At 43.7% G+C, this 15,224-nt stretch overlaps 3 protein-coding genes across 3 annotated transcripts; 2 read left to right on the top strand and 1 right to left on the bottom strand.

Annotated features, from left to right (window-relative positions):
• The first annotated feature begins 255 nt into the window (after positions 1–255).
• On the top strand, positions 256–6,787 carry ddx51 (DEAD (Asp-Glu-Ala-Asp) box polypeptide 51). Its single transcript, XM_031741627.2, has 16 exons — positions 256–396; positions 1,766–2,061; positions 2,516–2,595; positions 2,668–2,818; positions 3,024–3,169; positions 3,456–3,527; positions 3,608–3,714; positions 3,841–3,949; positions 4,036–4,175; positions 4,503–4,692; positions 4,779–4,894; positions 4,962–5,078; positions 5,441–5,542; positions 5,619–5,682; positions 5,762–5,896; positions 5,975–6,787. Exons 1-16 carry the CDS (start codon positions 374–376, stop codon positions 5,990–5,992), a joined length of 1,866 nt encoding a protein of 621 aa, XP_031597487.2. The 5' UTR covers positions 256–373; the 3' UTR covers positions 5,993–6,787.
• Positions 6,788–6,941: 154 nt separating this feature from the next.
• On the bottom strand, positions 6,942–8,079 carry smim8 (small integral membrane protein 8). Its single transcript, XM_031741629.2, has 2 exons — positions 7,817–8,079; positions 6,942–7,217 (listed from the first exon to the last, which is right to left on the bottom strand). Exons 1-2 carry the CDS (start codon positions 7,943–7,945, stop codon positions 7,059–7,061), a joined length of 288 nt encoding a protein of 95 aa, XP_031597489.1. The 5' UTR covers positions 7,946–8,079; the 3' UTR covers positions 6,942–7,058.
• Positions 8,080–8,493: 414 nt separating this feature from the next.
• On the top strand, positions 8,494–15,209 carry LOC116321755 (gap junction beta-7 protein). Its single transcript, XM_031741685.2, has 2 exons — positions 8,494–9,209; positions 10,382–15,209. The coding sequence occupies exon 2, from the start codon at positions 10,392–10,394 to the stop codon at positions 11,178–11,180; it is 789 nt and encodes a 262-aa protein (XP_031597545.1). The 5' UTR covers positions 8,494–9,209; positions 10,382–10,391; the 3' UTR covers positions 11,181–15,209.
• Positions 15,210–15,224: the final 15 nt, after the last annotated feature.

Genomic DNA, 15,224 nt, shown 5'->3' with positions numbered 1-15,224 from the left:
ATCTCCGCGTGGACTGGACCATTTGTGTTTGTGTGTGTGTGAAACGAGGACGATATATGATCGGCTTATGTTTTGGTTAATGCTGTGCTTCTACAAATCTATCTTAACAGACAGTTTGAGGTGATGGATCTGAATATGACACTCAATGAGACTAAAGCAGTCTAGTTTTAGAGAATGAACACAAAACCAACATTGACGTGCCCGACTGACGACAAACATGTGCGCCCAGTCTTGGTGGCGTCATCAAATTGCGCCTGGTGCAGAACCACGCGAGAGAGTGGAGGTGTTTTGGGTTCGGTGGATGCAGGGTTTGTCACGTTTGGAAACGCTTGGATGGGAGATCTGATAAAGTTCGCGTTGTTCTGCTGCTAACATGTCTCTGTTTCTCGTGAATAGGTAGGCCTGCTTTGCTAGTTTCAGATCTTATATTTAATTTACAAAGTTTTTATCCAGATGTGTGCCACTTTACGGACATATCCAGACAGATGTGAACATTGTCACAGCCGACTTTATAACTCTGTCTCACTTTGATGGAGTGAATAAAACTGGCCTGTGGCAGCTTTCGGTGTTCCAGATTTAACTGGTATCGCCAAATAACTGGTGACGGTCAAACATGTGTGGCAGACTTGCATTTAAGGAACCGCAACCGACAAGCCAGCAAATAAACATTGAGTATTTCATCTGTGACATTTGTGAGGTTACCTGAAACACACTCCGTCAGTCTTATTGCTCTTGAACAATACAATATTAAAAACTGTCTCGAGTTTACCTGGTGATATTCCCGTGCACGAGGCAGCCGCGAAAACGACAAACAAACAAACGTCACCACACTGATGCTGTTCACAGGACAGCAAGAGTCAACTATCTGGAGAGTCTTGTCTTCGTTATCTTTCCCGTCGTACGTCTTATTACTCCGATTGCAGCGTTTTCACTTTACAACTAAAGCGTGCAGTTTACTTTTCGTGCACTCAAATGTTTTCTGTTCTTGCGTCTTGCACATACACCTTTAAACTAAAGGAAATGCTACTGTGTGTTTACTTTCAGTCTACATCGGTAAGAAGTGCCAAATGTTATACACAAAGTTCCAGAAATCGCCACTCATATTGTTCATGATGAGTTTAATGTTGTTTTCCATAACAAAGAAATACGTCTTGAACAAATATTACACATTAATATTAGACTAGTGTTGTAACATCACATCCCGTTAGCATAGTCTGCCTCTGTCTTTTCTCTGGAAATGAATTCAGTTTGAAAATCATCTGTAATGATGACGTAGTGAGTTTGGATATCATATATGTGTAGCTGTGGTCATCTGGGACAATCGTGTACTCTTTAAGGCAACCTCACAAACGTAATAGATGAAGTATTCAGTGTTTATTAGTCGGTTTGTTAGTGGCGGCTCCTTAAAAGTCTACCAGTTAATCTGGAACACCGGTCTCCTGTCATATATCAGATGTTCCAGTGCTGAATGGTCACATTAAGTACGCAGAGCTCAGACAGCTTTGAAACCGGACCCTATAACGTCATGCAGAGAGAAAATCCCTAGAATGGTCATCCCGGATCTCCAGGATGCTGACCATATGAACCATGCAGGAAGATGACAGTAGCTGTTCTTTCTGCTGCTGTGTTCCTCTGTTTGCTGCATTTCTTTAGCTTTGCATAATGTTCTTGGGGGGAAAAAAAACCTTTAATAACTTGAATGTTGCATGTTTCTAAGCTGACCAAAACTTGCCAACCTGTGACTGTGGATGTGTTTTACTCTCAGGTATCTTGGAGAGGAAGAAGATGGGAGTGTGTCAAAGGAGACAATGTCTAAGGCATTGCTGGCTAAACTGCAGAAGAAGGCTAAAGAAAAGCAGAAACGGCATTCAGCTGAGCAGAGAGAACACCTCCATGAACACCCAGCAGAGCAGGTGGATGCCCAAAAGAAAAGAAAGGCTGACTTAGATGGTGGATTAGAGCCTCAGCAGCACAAGAAGAGGCATTCAGAAACAGTAGCTTCATGTAGTGTGGAGCCTGTTGAAGAGACAAATATACAACACCAGGAGGAGATCCAGTCAGGTGGTTCTTTTAATTATTGATGCTCACATGTGATGTAGGCATGAAGACATTGAGTTAATCTTTCATTCTGCCTGTCTAAAAGCCTGGGGTATTATCACCTTATCACACATTTGGTACATATGCTGTAAAATACACTATATTGACAAAAATATAAAGACAGACAAGGGACTGCTTTTGGCCATATGGTATATGTCCTGCTTTTTATTTCCTGGTCAAAAACGACGTGTTGCTATGCTGTGCAACACGTGTTTGGAGCGCCACAAACGCAACAGCCGGCTGGTCGGAGCAGAGATGGGCAGTGTGCAGACAAGTAATCCAGGACTTTTGACAATAGACTTTTTCTGTGACGATCAAGCCAGTAAAAAGTTGCGTGAGGATAAAAAGAACCTAGTTCATGCTGTAGTCTCTGCAGATGGTTGGAGTGCTTACATCCAAATGTCTGTCTGGGTTGCAGATATTTCGCCTGAAACTACCACAGACACTCTGGCTGGGTTCACACTCGTAGGAGGATTTGAGAGCAAACCTGTCCCAAAGGTAGAGAGAAGCACGATTACTCGCAGCGCCACAGGGCTTTTTACTTTCCCTCACACTGCGTTCTTTTCACAGGTGGAGAGAGTTCTGCCCCAGTGGCTTGCTGAGCCTCACGTCATTCACACAGACATCAAAAACAACCTAATATCCATCTCTGATGTCCCAGGGCTGTGTGCTCAGCTCCTGAAAAACCTGCATAGTAATGGAATCCAGCACTTCTTTCCAGGTGAGGCTAGTAAATGTGTCCGCTGTGCAGCCACGTTAGAGCACAGCCTTTGATTCAAACGGAGCCGTGCCAAGGAGGCTCTTTGTAGTGCAGTATTACTAAAAATTGTCTTGACTTCCACACGTCTCCACAATGGGTGTTTCTAACCATGTGCTAGCTCTCACTCATACACACACTTAACCTGAGACTAAATGTTCCTCCACAGTGCAGGCAGAGGTGATCCCAGCCATCCTGGAGAGCGCCCAGCAGGGCCTGCTGATTGGGCGAGGGGGCTATAAGCCCAGAGACATCTGTGTGTCTGCACCAACAGGCAGCGGCAAGACTCTGTCATTTGTCATCCCCATCATACAGGTGAGAGCCATGTCTTTGCTGCACCTGTAGCTCAGGTGGTGGAGGAGGTCACCTACTAACTGCAAGGTCGGTGGTTTGATCCCTTCCAGTCTGTATCCTTGGAATCCCCACCCCATCGATGCATCCGTCAGAGTATGAATGTGTGTGAATGTTAGATCGGAAACACTTAGAAAGAGCGCTTGGGTGAATGTACAAGTTATGTAAATAAGAACCGGTTCATTTACCATTTACTTTGTCTGCTGCCTGTTTGGAGTACACAGACAGTGAGGGTGTTTTCTGTGATCAGGTGCTGATGGACAGGGTGGTGTGTGAAGTCCGGGCTTTAGCCGTGTTGCCAACCAAAGAGCTTGCCCAGCAGGTGAGAACCTTTTCAAGCTGTCTGCGTCCCAGCAGTGCTCCACAGAGCCCAAAACTCAGCTCACATTTTCTTCTGTGCAGGTTCACAGAGTGTTTGCTTCGTACGCTGAGGGAACCTCGCTCAAAGTGGTGATGCTGGCAGGTCAGAAGTCCTTTGCTGCAGAACAGGCATCACTGTCAGAACACAGGTGAGAAATCGAGCTGGCTCTATGTTTCACAGAAATGCAGCTCACATCTCCTGTCAGAGACCTCAGTGCACATGTGCAGTGGGGAAAAGGCTGAGTTCAGCATCTATGTCATGTTTGTCCGTGCAGGTGGAACATGAGGCGTAGTCTAGCAGACATTGTTGTGGCCACTCCAGGACGACTCATTGACCACATGACCAAGAATTCAGGCTTATGTTTGGAACATCTGCGGTTTCTGGTGAGTGCTGTTGAAATCTGTCGAGCTGCAGCAGTGAGTTCACTCGTCAGTGTGTGTCACACAGTGTGTGTCTGCTACTCGCTCAGGTCATCGATGAGGCAGACAGGATGATCGACAGCATGCACCAGTCCTGGCTCAGTCAGGTGATGGGAGCAGTGTACCGATCCAGAGCTGAACCCGGGTCGGTGTTCAGAAGGACAGAAGCAGCGTGCATCACATCAGCCAGGTGTGTGTGTGTGTTATCTGCAGTGGGGTGATTGAGATGATGTCAGTTTCATTGTTGGCCACAAACTCAGGCCAGCAGAAGAAAAGCTTAAAGGTTACAGTTAAGTAATAAAAAGGCAGCTGGGAATGTTTTCATGGTGTTAAGTTAATGTTTTTGTGGGATTTTAAGGTCACTTGTGTTGATACAGTATGTCAAAATGAGAAAATAACTGAAAAGAATGATGCAGAAGTTTGTAAATCAAAAGAGTCAGTGTGCTCAAGAACTCCATTTCTGCAGCTAGGACTTGGGTTCCAGGTCGATGGTCAGCTGACCGCCTTGTCCTTGTAGTTTGTCTCCACCTCAGACACCGCTGCAGAAGCTGCTGTTCTCCGCCACACTCACACAGAACCCAGAGAAACTGCAGCAGCTGGGCCTTCACCAGCCCCGACTTTTCAGCTCCGCCCACGGCCAAGCCGACAGCGCTGCAGCCTCGCCAACCCATGGGCATGACCGCTTCAACTTCCCACAGGGTCTGACGGTGAGGGCTGCCCTTTTGACCTTTAGCCGGTAGTGGAACCAAACCAGAGTTGGATTTGTACAGACTGATGTGGCTTTGTGTTTTAGGAGTACTACGTTCCCTGCACCATGAGCAGTAAGCCCCTCCTACTCCTCCACTTTATCCTGCGCATGAAGCTCCACCCCATCCTCTGTTTCACCAACTCCAGAGAGACTGCGCACAGGTAGGAGAGCTCCTGAAGTCACATGACTGAAGGCTTCTTGTGCTGATTCCACCTCCCTCCTCCTCAGGCTTCACCTGCTGCTGCAGCTCTTTGGTGGAGTCCAGGCTGCCGAGTTCTCCTCTCAACTCTCCCCAGGTGACAGGAAGAAGACCCTGAAGGAATTTGAACAGGGAAAGATCCAACTGTGAGTTTGTGTCTGTGTGTGTGAGCGTGTATTCATATCTTTGTGGGGACCAAAATGCAGGTCCTAAAAAGTTTGAAGGCATTTTTTTCAGACTCAAAATTTGGTTTTAAGTGTGCCAGTGGGCAGGAAGCATTTGATATAGAAGTCCTTCCTGGTGGCAATCGTTGCTCACAAAGCTGGCAAGCTCACACTCAGTTACCCTAACGTGTGTGCCTTTGGGCCACGTCATGAAGAACATCCAGGCTCCATGCAGAAAGGAACTGCTGACCAGGCGCTTTTTCTAAATTGGCTTTGAGATCTGTGCTCACCAACCAAGTCCATGTTCAGATGTGCTATATCAGATTTAAACTGTCTTTTGGAAGGTTGATCAGCACAGACGCGGTGGCCAGAGGCATTGACATCAGCGGGGTCAAATGTGTGGTTAACTATGATGCACCGCAGTACATCAGAACATACATTCACAGGTGAGGCCCATCAGACCGCGAGTAATGCTTCCCTGTTGCCCTCATTGACGTGCTCTGACCCTGTGTCTGTCCTCAGAGTTGGAAGAACAGCGAGAGCGGGAAAAACAGGCCTGGCCTTTACCTTTCTGCTCAGAGTGCAGGTACATAACGTTCTTTGAGATGATGAGATGAAAGTAGCAAAGGTGCAGGTTGTTTCATGGTGTTTGTGGCTGCACACAGGAGAAAAACTTCCTGCAGATGGTCGTGAAAGCAGGAAGCCCCGGGATTCAGAAGCAGGTGGTTAAACCGGAGAACCTGAGGAGCATGGAAGGCCAATATGAAAAGGCACTGCAGAAGCTGGCTGATGTCATCAAGGTGCTACCTCAACCACTTTGTTAAATGTTAAAATGCACAAAGAGACGCTGCTTTAATTCTGCCTTTGTTTGCTTACAGGAGGAGAGAGCCAGCTGATGTCTGGCCATGATGCTGGCTTCACACACGTCCAGACTTTTATTGCGGCGCATTTAATCCACAGAATGGCATCATGCCTTGCTGTCTCACGAGCACTCTTCATTGATCATCACTACATGTTTGAGCCGTGTAGTCTTCTGGAAACCCGTAAACACATGCTGACTTTGAAGAGAAACGGGAATTATAAGGCGATAAAACATGCACCAGTTCAAGAGTTTGCCAAGAGAACTGAAAGCTGTGACACGTGGCTCGTTAGTCTGCTGTATATCAGACCACGCCTGGAAGAAAACCTTCAGAAATCTGAGCAGGAGCATGGATCAGGGTGCTGTTCTCAGCATTTGCAGTTTACCAACATGTGACACTGTTCTACCAAAAGAGCTGCTTCAATTACATGCATCGTAGGTCAAAGCTGGCTGGGAGCTGCTAATATATTCTTCAAATAAAATCCTGTCGATTTACTGACAGACCCACAAATCTTATCCTCATGTAACATCCACATGCACTGGTAGATGGCACTGTGTGCATTGGAACACATTAAATGTAGAAAAGTGCCATTATACTTCCTGTAAAGGTTGATCTCATTCAGTTTCAGTGTGGCTGAAATTCTCCCTTAATGCTTTTCAAGCTCAGTGCTCTTTCACAGAATATAAATATGAAATCGAGCTCTCTTTGTTCTTTTTATACAAATCAATGGATTTAAATGCCCCTTTTCACAAATATAATATACTAATAAAATAAAATTTTGGGTAATTATCCAGTTTTTCCATAATGTTCAATAAAACGAAATGAATCATGTGATGTTTGTATACAATATAATGTTGTAGCACATGGTAATGCATTAAACCTGCAGTCTTTCTAATGGCCACCAGGGGGCCATTAGATGTTGTGGTTGCAAAAAATATTTGAGGCACTGAGGAAATGGATTTATATGTACAGGCTGGACAAAGACTAGCAGGTGTATGTATAACACACTTTAATGTACACACACTCATGCAGCTGTCCTTGTTTGAGTCCAGTAAATGTGATGTCACCACCACAGACACACTCAGGGATGAAGGCTGTGCTATCAGTCCCATTTGGATGATTTCCTTCTCATGGTTCTATCTCCTTCGCTGTCGATGGCCTCGTACAGCTGCTGGTCATTTTCCTTCATTGCGTGCAGGTAGCCCAAGTAGCCCACACATAGCGTGATGCTCAGCAGTCCAAAGGCCATCACGGGTTTATTCTGCAAAGTGAAATAGAGACATTACTGAGCACGCTCCAGTCCATGCTTCGTGTGAGGGCTGCAGTTCTTACTCCTGGTAGAGAAGCAACAGGAGAAACCTTTATTACAGTAGTATCGTACTGCAATTGTTGGTATCGATACCTTGTAAATACTGGGCCAATACTGCTGATACCAGTACCAATACTTTATACTATGAAGAGAGCTTCTATAAGGGAGAGTAGTGTCATAGTTTAAGAGATGGATAGAGAGTATACAGATGTACTATAAATAAATATACTTTAATTATAGTCAATTTGTCAAATTCTCAACACATTTTAAAATTGTATTGAAACTGGGTTTAATGGATACTTGCACTGTGAATGTGGCTTTCAACAAAAAAAATCGTAGGACATTTTTCGCAGTGGATGTTTGAGGGTTTTTTTTACTTAACAAAAACATAACTATGTTTTTAAAACTATTCAGAGGCTCCTAACTGAGCTTAAATAATAGAAACAAAGCATCGATCACTTAAAGGAGAAGAGCTGGTTCACGTTCCAAGGTTAATAACAACTCATTGGCCTGCGGCTCTGTGTGTGTGTGTGTGTGTGTGTCAGTCTCACGGGCTTAATGAAGAGCTCGGGGTTGACGGCCCGGAACAGCGTGGTGGTCTGTACGCTCCTCAGCCCAGGTGTCCTGAACCCTTTTTCACCATGACTCTCCACCCCTGCTCCAGCCTCTTTGTCCGCCATGGCCTACAGTTCTACACACACACACAAACAGATGACAGTACACTTAAACCACTTAAGCTATCTAACTAAGCGCAGCCATATTGAAAGTCGAGGACGAGCCAGGAAAGCAAGTGTAGAGCTGTTCCAGTCACAGCGCTCCCTGTGGGTGTGAGCGGGAAAAACATGTGCAGGACGCATTCAGGAAACAGAGACTGAAAGGGAGGCTCTAACGTTTAATGCTCAACCTTGTGGACATATGTTTCTTGAGTGCGTTCTTTAGTGCATTTGTGTTTATGCTGATGTTCATAAATAAAGTCCAAGCACAGAAAAACACGTGACCGGAAGTATCTGTGTGGCTGTCATAATAAGAGTTGTATCTACACAAATAAAAACTGCAAACTTATAATTCAAAAATAGCTCTTATAATAAGAGCTATTTGTTATATTTTGTAACTTGAATATATTGTATTATTTAATTTACTTTAGTTGGTTACTGTCTTGGAGCAACTGAGACCACATCTCTGGGATTAACAAAGTATTCTGATCTACAGATATTTATTCCACATCACATCTTCTAAGTGATTTCTACCCATAGTGGGGGCTAACAATACTCTCACTCAACTAGTCATGGCAGCTGCCTCTTCCCGACCCTCACTGGGCGACAGTGGGAAGGGAAATCTTTACCACTGCACTTGCATTTGTCTTTGAGCAAACTTCAGCAATTATCTGATTGTTGGAGTTTCTTTGTATTATTGTAGACTCTTTACCTTACAACATGAAGCACTTTGAGGCAACTGTTGTTGTGATTTGGTGCTATATGAATAAACTTAAATGAAAATGAGGCATGAAAATGGCAACTTGAAGACTCAGGCCTTAGGTTTGACTTATGATTAATTTATCAGCAGGTAAGGAGATCCCATTCTCATCAAAGTTGCATGTGTCCGTTCTGCCAGATAGAAGAGGATAGAAAGATAACACAGCTGAAACGGTGCATGTTTTTCCCCCCACAATGAGCTTGAACAGGCAGCACATATTTACATTACACAGCTCCATGGTGATGATTTCTATCTCTGTACAAACACAGACACTCAATTTGCTTTTAGTTGACCAGCAGGTGACCTAGACCAAGGCTGCTGCATATATGTATTAGCATAAAGCCTGCAGGTAGGAAACAAGACAAAAAGGTGTGGCGCTGAGCTCTTACCTGCAGGTAAGCAGTGAAGTAGGCGCAGTTGATACTCGACACAATCCGCTACCAGAGAGAAGAACGCCCTCCAGCACCACCGGTAAGTTATCTGCTGTGTCTTTACTGTATGACAGAAATACAACCTCCTCACTGTGTCTGTGGGTGATGTTACTCTCTGTGTTTGGACAGTTATACAGTACCATAAGAGTATATCATACGTGACCTTTTTGGGCCATTCAAAAGGTAAAAGTTTTTTGGATCACTACAGAAAAGTGGAAGGACCTTTGAGAATATGTTATTAGACTTTGACAACAGCAGGTTTAGAGACAAGAAAAAGAAACTTGGTTGTATTTCCACACGTATGTGTATGTATGTGTGTTTGTTGTTTTGTGTTTAAGAATAGAATATTGCATCTGTGACAAAGTGTGATCCCAAAAATTGGCAGTTGCAATATATCCTGTAATCCTTCTTTGATGTAGCCTGTATGGAATCTGCCAGTGTCCAAGGCTGGATAACCACCTGGGGGAAAGGACGCAGGGAAGGTTTGTGCAGTTTTGAATAACTGCAAATTAGTTTCAGTGAATCACAGAGCCACTTTTACTATTATATAAGAATCATGTATCACAAGTAGTTGGGTGAAAATTTTAATATCAATTATAAATATTTGTTTTTACCATAAATAATCTTGTAATTGCCTGTAATTAGTCTAGCCCCATACAGATGAGACCAGACCAATTCATCAGTAAAAATCATGTTTTTCCAAGGTGTGCAGCTTCAGTGCTTCTTTGCAGCAATCCTCCATGCATCTGGAACTGTACAGTAGAGACAACCAGAGGGTCTCTCATTTGGTGTTTGGATGATGGTAGAGCACTAATATGTTGGTCCAAAATGTCCCCTAGGGGTTCAGTCAGGTTGATAGTCTGGTGACTGTTCGTCCACATCAGTGCAGTTAGATCCATGTAGACTTTGACACAGTTTCTGTAATGTTGCTCTGTTGCTGAATTGATGTGTGGTAAGCTTTACAGTGGATCTGATATTAAATCATAACATGTCTGAAGTGCAGACTTTAGCTTTAATAAAAACGATTGCATGAACTGTTAAGGAACTATAGCCATTTTTATACATAATGCTTGTCCAAAAACGTATGTATATAATACATATCGTAAAGTGAAAAGAAACAAGGAAACTGCATACATAATGCATGTGATTTAAAGTTATAGTTGACATCCTATGACTTTGGTTGTGCATGACTGTTGGTTTGTTCCCTGACAGGAGATCAAAGATGAACTGGGGTTTTCTGGAGAACGTCCTCAGTGGGGTCAACAAGTACTCCACTGGAATTGGGCGAATCTGGCTCTCTGTGGTCTTCCTCTTCAGGATCTTGGTGTATGTGGCAGCAGCTGAGCAGGTGTGGAAGGACGAGCAGAAGGATTTTGTTTGTAACACACAGCAGCCCGGCTGTGAGAATGCCTGCTTCGACCACTTCTTCCCCATTTCGCAGGTACGTCTCTGGGCTCTGCAGCTCATCATGGTGTCAACCCCTTCGCTGCTAGTTGCCCTTCATGTGGGTTACCGGGAGTATCGGGAGGCTAAACACAAGCGAAAACTGTACCAGGACAAGGGACGCATCGATGGAGGTCTTTTCTGCACCTACACTGTGAGCCTGATCTTCAAGACAGCCTTTGAGGTGGGCTCCCTGCTCGCTTTCTACTTCCTGTATAATGGCTTTGAGGTCCCGATACTGCTGCAGTGCAGCCAGAGCCCATGCCCCAACACAGTGGACTGTTTCATTGCCAAAGCCACAGAGAAGAAGATCTTCCTCTACATCATGGGTTGCACTTCCATACTATGCATTGTTCTGAACTTCACTGAGCTTATGTACATTGTATGGAAACAGCTTTGGAAATGTTTAACGAGGAAGTATATTCCCATGGAAAAGAAGATGTACAGCCACAGCCAGCCATTTGTTTCCACTGTCAACAAGTATGCCTCAAATGAACCCACAGCAAACACAGAGGTGTGTAGGACACAGCCAGCAGCTGCTCAGGAAAACCTGCCTGACCAGTCCTAGAGGGCTGGGACACTGCCAACATCCGACACTGAAAGAACCTCAAGTGAAACCTGATACACACACACATGCACGCACCCACGCACACTATATAAGTTGGCCAAAGGAGTAGATAGAAGTCACTGACATCAAGATGAGGAAGCTCCTGACTGTATTCTAAGTGTAAGGAAGGAACAGACTCTAGGATGAGACAACGAACATCAACAAGTACATAAGGAAGATGGCCACGACCGACCATGTGGTCAATGACTATCTCAGGCAGCAGAAACCCAAGAAAGAGTAGGAACCATCATGGAAAGACAGGCCCCTGCACAGAATGTACCACTGGCAGATAGAGGAAGTGGCTGACATCGACAAATCCAACCAGTGGCTGGACAAAACTGGAATGAAAGACGGCACAGTAGCACTAATTATGGCAGCACATGAACAAGCTCTAAGTACAAGATCCATAGAGACTCCAGGTGCAGGCTGTCCAGCACATCCAGCACATAACAGCAGGGGGCAAGATGCTAGCAGGCAGGGCTTACGTGGAACGCGATAACCAAGTGGCCGGCATAGTATACAGGAACATCTGAGCCGAGTATGGCCTGGACGCCCTGAGGTCAAAATGGGAGACGCCCCCTAGTGTGGTCGAGAATGGCCGTCCTAAGATCCCGTGGGACTTCCAGATATAGATGGGCAAAAGGGTGATGGCTAATGAACCGGACATAGTAGTGGTGGAGAAGCAGAGGAAGACGGCTGTAGTGATAGACGTAGCAATACCGAAATACAGCAACACCAGGAAGAAGGAACACGAGAAGCTGGAGAAGTGCCAAGGACTCATAGAAGAGCTTGAGAAGATGTGGAGGGTGAAGGTAACAAACCCCAGTCACCACTCACAACACTCAGTGTGCTTGTCAATAGCTTTGGTGTTGACTCTTGTTCCAGACAGCTGTGATTGCTTGATGAGCTTCAGCTGGCATGCCAGCCTCCCTGGCATGGCCCCTCAAGCCAGCTGCACCACGCCTCCTCTGCAGCTGAGTCAAAGACCACAGCTCTGTCACACCATCCAATCCACACGTGCAAAGAAATCATGGCACAGATGTCCATCAATTATGTATAATAATGAGAAATGACACAGGGAAAAAGCATTAAAGATAAGTGCATTGAAGATAAGTGCAAAAAAGCATGGACAGCCATGACACCAGCTAAAATCTATCAGTAATTAGAAAGCAATCCTGCCACTTGGTGCAAATTAATACCGGCTGGTTCAGTCCCAACTGATGTCTAATTACCAAGGAGTCACACAAGAAACATCTCATGACTGGTAAAACCCAGTGAGGTTGACTAGATAGTCTAGTCAACCTCACTGTCTAGACAAGACTATCACAGCTTTATTATTGCTAAACATACTGATGGCACTGGTTACAGGAGAATTTCTAAACTACTGAAAGTTCCAGTGTGCACTGTTGGGGCCATAATCCGGAAGTAAAAAGAATATCATTTCACCATAAACCTGCCACGACCAGGTGCTCCCTGCAAGATTTCAGACAGGGGAGTGAAAGGAATTGTCCAAAAACTAAGGAACATTTGTGGGGAGCTACAGAAACACCTGGAGTCAACAGGTACAAAAAACTCCAACACTGAAGAAAAAGCATGTTGAAGTTTGCTCAACAAGATTTATGTTTGGAAGTCAAAAGGGACAGCAAACCGAAAACACCATACCAACAGCGAGGTTTGGAGGTGGAACATAATGGTGTGGGGCTATTTATTGAAAGCAGGATGAATGGGAAAAATGAACTGAGACATTATGCCATCTGCAATGATCCCAAACACAGAGCCACGGAAACACTCCGTTGGCTTCAGAGAAAGAAAATGAAGCTGCTAGAATGGTCTAGTTAATGAAATATATGGAAAGAACTAAAGCTAGAGCAAGGCTGCTGCATATATGTAGAGTTCATAGAAGGGGCCCACTTCAGGATTTTTGAAGACAGTTTGTGTGGAAGAATGGGCCAAAATTAAACCTGAGCAATGTCTGTGACTAGTTTATCCATACAGGAGGTGTCTTGAAGCTGTCAAAAGTATTACATAAATTTCAGTGTGAGTGCTCCGGGAGAGTCAAAAAGTGCTATATGACAACCAGTCCATTTACCATGTGTAATTGGTTTTTTGTTTGGTTGGTTTTTTTTTTACAAATTATATATCTGTGGTTTGATTTTATTTGCATATGTTGATTGGATGGGTTTGTTATCCACATCTGGTGAGAATTTCATGTTGATAGCAAGTTTGAAAATATATTCACTTATGACATGTTTAATACTTAATTTACCTGCTGTATGTATAGATGTGTGTAGTGATTGAGAGAGGTAATCTCCAAGTTGCGACATTACACAGTCTGCAGAATCACCTTTGGAGGCAAAATGTTCTGTATGAAAATACTGACAAACTCTCCTGCTGCTGTCCTTGGAATCACTGTCTGAACACAGTACAGAGAAGCTAACTACTCTACTCCCAGAGAGGTCAATTATCTTGTTAACAGTGTTACATCCTTATTGCATATGACTCTGGATGCTCTCTTCCAGAGAAGAGAGAGCCTCATATCAGAAGTTGGATTCCAAGGTGTAACTCTCAAACATGCACCTTCGACCCATAAGCCTGAGATGAAATGTTATCTTACTAACTCAGAAAATCTTCATTTAGCCTGAAAAAATTGTTTGTTGCTCTATTTAAAAGTCCTCCGTAAAGATGCTCCCAAGTCTCACAAACCACCAAAGTTGACCTGCACCTCTGTACTTTAAGGGTCTGTAACTTGAAATGTTTTCATAGTGTGAAGATAACATTTTGCATGGTTTAATTAAATATACTAGTTCTTGTAGAAAAGGGGTATGAGGTATGACGTGGTACATCCCGATTCTCTTTTGAGGAATTTTGAATGTTCTCCATATACTGACAATGTTATGGCTGCTATTGTCATGCTAAACTTAAGGTGCTTTGTCTTATGTTTTCTGCAAGCTACGATGTCTGCTGTAGAAAAGTCTTTCACATATCTAAATGGTCCTTCTGGAACTGATTGAACTGATATCAACAAGCACTTTAGATAATGTTCCACAGGAACGTCCTTTATCGGTACCACGTTTGAGAGGATGACTTCAACTGAAACCCACTGAAGTAATAGTTAACACTGACAGGTGTTGGTTAGCTAGGATAGTTAATATTAAGTTAATTCTTTCTTAAATTTGTATTAATAAAATGCTATACTTGTTTATGAACATATTAAGTGTAATAAAGAATGATTAGAAGACCCTTGAAAAAGTCTGCTGTCTGCTCCTTCCGATTCCCTGCTTTGATGGAGTTAACTAATGAAGGTGGCCAAATTAACTATTTTTAGAACTGTGAGAAATTTCACTCTAACAATTTGAAAATTGTTAAAATGAAAAGTTAAGCACTTAGTTATTTCAGTGCAAGTCATCTTATCCTGTGTTTCAAATGCTATACTTTTACTGTGACTTCAGTAGGTACTGCACTGGTCTTTAAAGACCACCAGTGCCTCTGGGAGGCAGAGCCTTCAGTTTACAGGCCCCTCTTCTGTAGAACCAGCTTCCAGTTTGGGTGTAGGCTGCTGGGGGATTCCCATGATGCACTGGGTGTTTCTTCTTTCTCTCTATGTGTTAATAGACCTCTGTGCATTAAATCATAATTGTTATTAATCTCTGGCTCTCTCCCCAACTGGTCAGGGCAGGCAGCCGCCCTTCCCTGAGCCTGGTTCTGCTGCTATTGTAGGGTCTACCTTACAATATAAAGCGCCTTGAGGTGACTGTTGTTGTGATTTGGCGCTGTATAAATAAAACAAATTGAACATACAGTTCCATCCAGTATTCATACAATGGGGATGTAGTTCTTTGCTGCCTGAATTTGCTTTCTGTCTGCCCATGAAAATGTATCAATCAATTGTCCAATTACACTTGAGCCTCTGAAAATGTGTAATATATATAAAACAGCTGTAATTCTACTTTTTTTTTTTTTTTTGTAAGTTAAACCCTTAAACTGTTTGATTAAAAATTTGTTCCT

This window comes from Oreochromis aureus, linkage group 15, assembly GCF_013358895.1.
Source record: "Oreochromis aureus strain Israel breed Guangdong linkage group 15, ZZ_aureus, whole genome shotgun sequence".
Taxonomy (NCBI): domain Eukaryota; kingdom Metazoa; phylum Chordata; class Actinopteri; order Cichliformes; family Cichlidae; genus Oreochromis; species Oreochromis aureus.
This window is presented reverse-complemented; position numbering and strand designations above follow the sequence as displayed.

What these genes read in the sequence shown, in the direction of transcription:
- ddx51 (XM_031741627.2), top strand. Translation starts at nt 374, where the DNA reads ATGTCTCTGTTTCTCGTGAATAG. An exon ending in AGAGCAAACCTGTCCCAAAG is followed by an intron (nt 2,596 to 2,667) that starts GTAGAGAGAAGC and finishes TTCTTTTCACAG; the next exon opens with GTGGAGAGAGTTCTGCCCCA. An exon ending in GCATCACTGTCAGAACACAG is followed by an intron (nt 3,715 to 3,840) that starts GTGAGAAATCGA and finishes TTGTCCGTGCAG; the next exon opens with GTGGAACATGAGGCGTAGTC.
- smim8 (XM_031741629.2), bottom strand. Translation starts at nt 7,945, where the DNA reads ATGGCGGACAAAGAGGCTGGAGCAGGGGTGGAGAGTCATGGTGAAAAA. An exon ending in CCGAGCTCTTCATTAAGCCC is followed by an intron (nt 7,218 to 7,816) that starts GTGAGACTGACA and finishes TTCACTTTGCAG; the next exon opens with AATAAACCCGTGATGGCCTT.
- LOC116321755 (XM_031741685.2), top strand. Translation starts at nt 10,392, where the DNA reads ATGAACTGGGGTTTTCTGGAGAACGTCCTCAGTGGGGTCAACAAGTAC.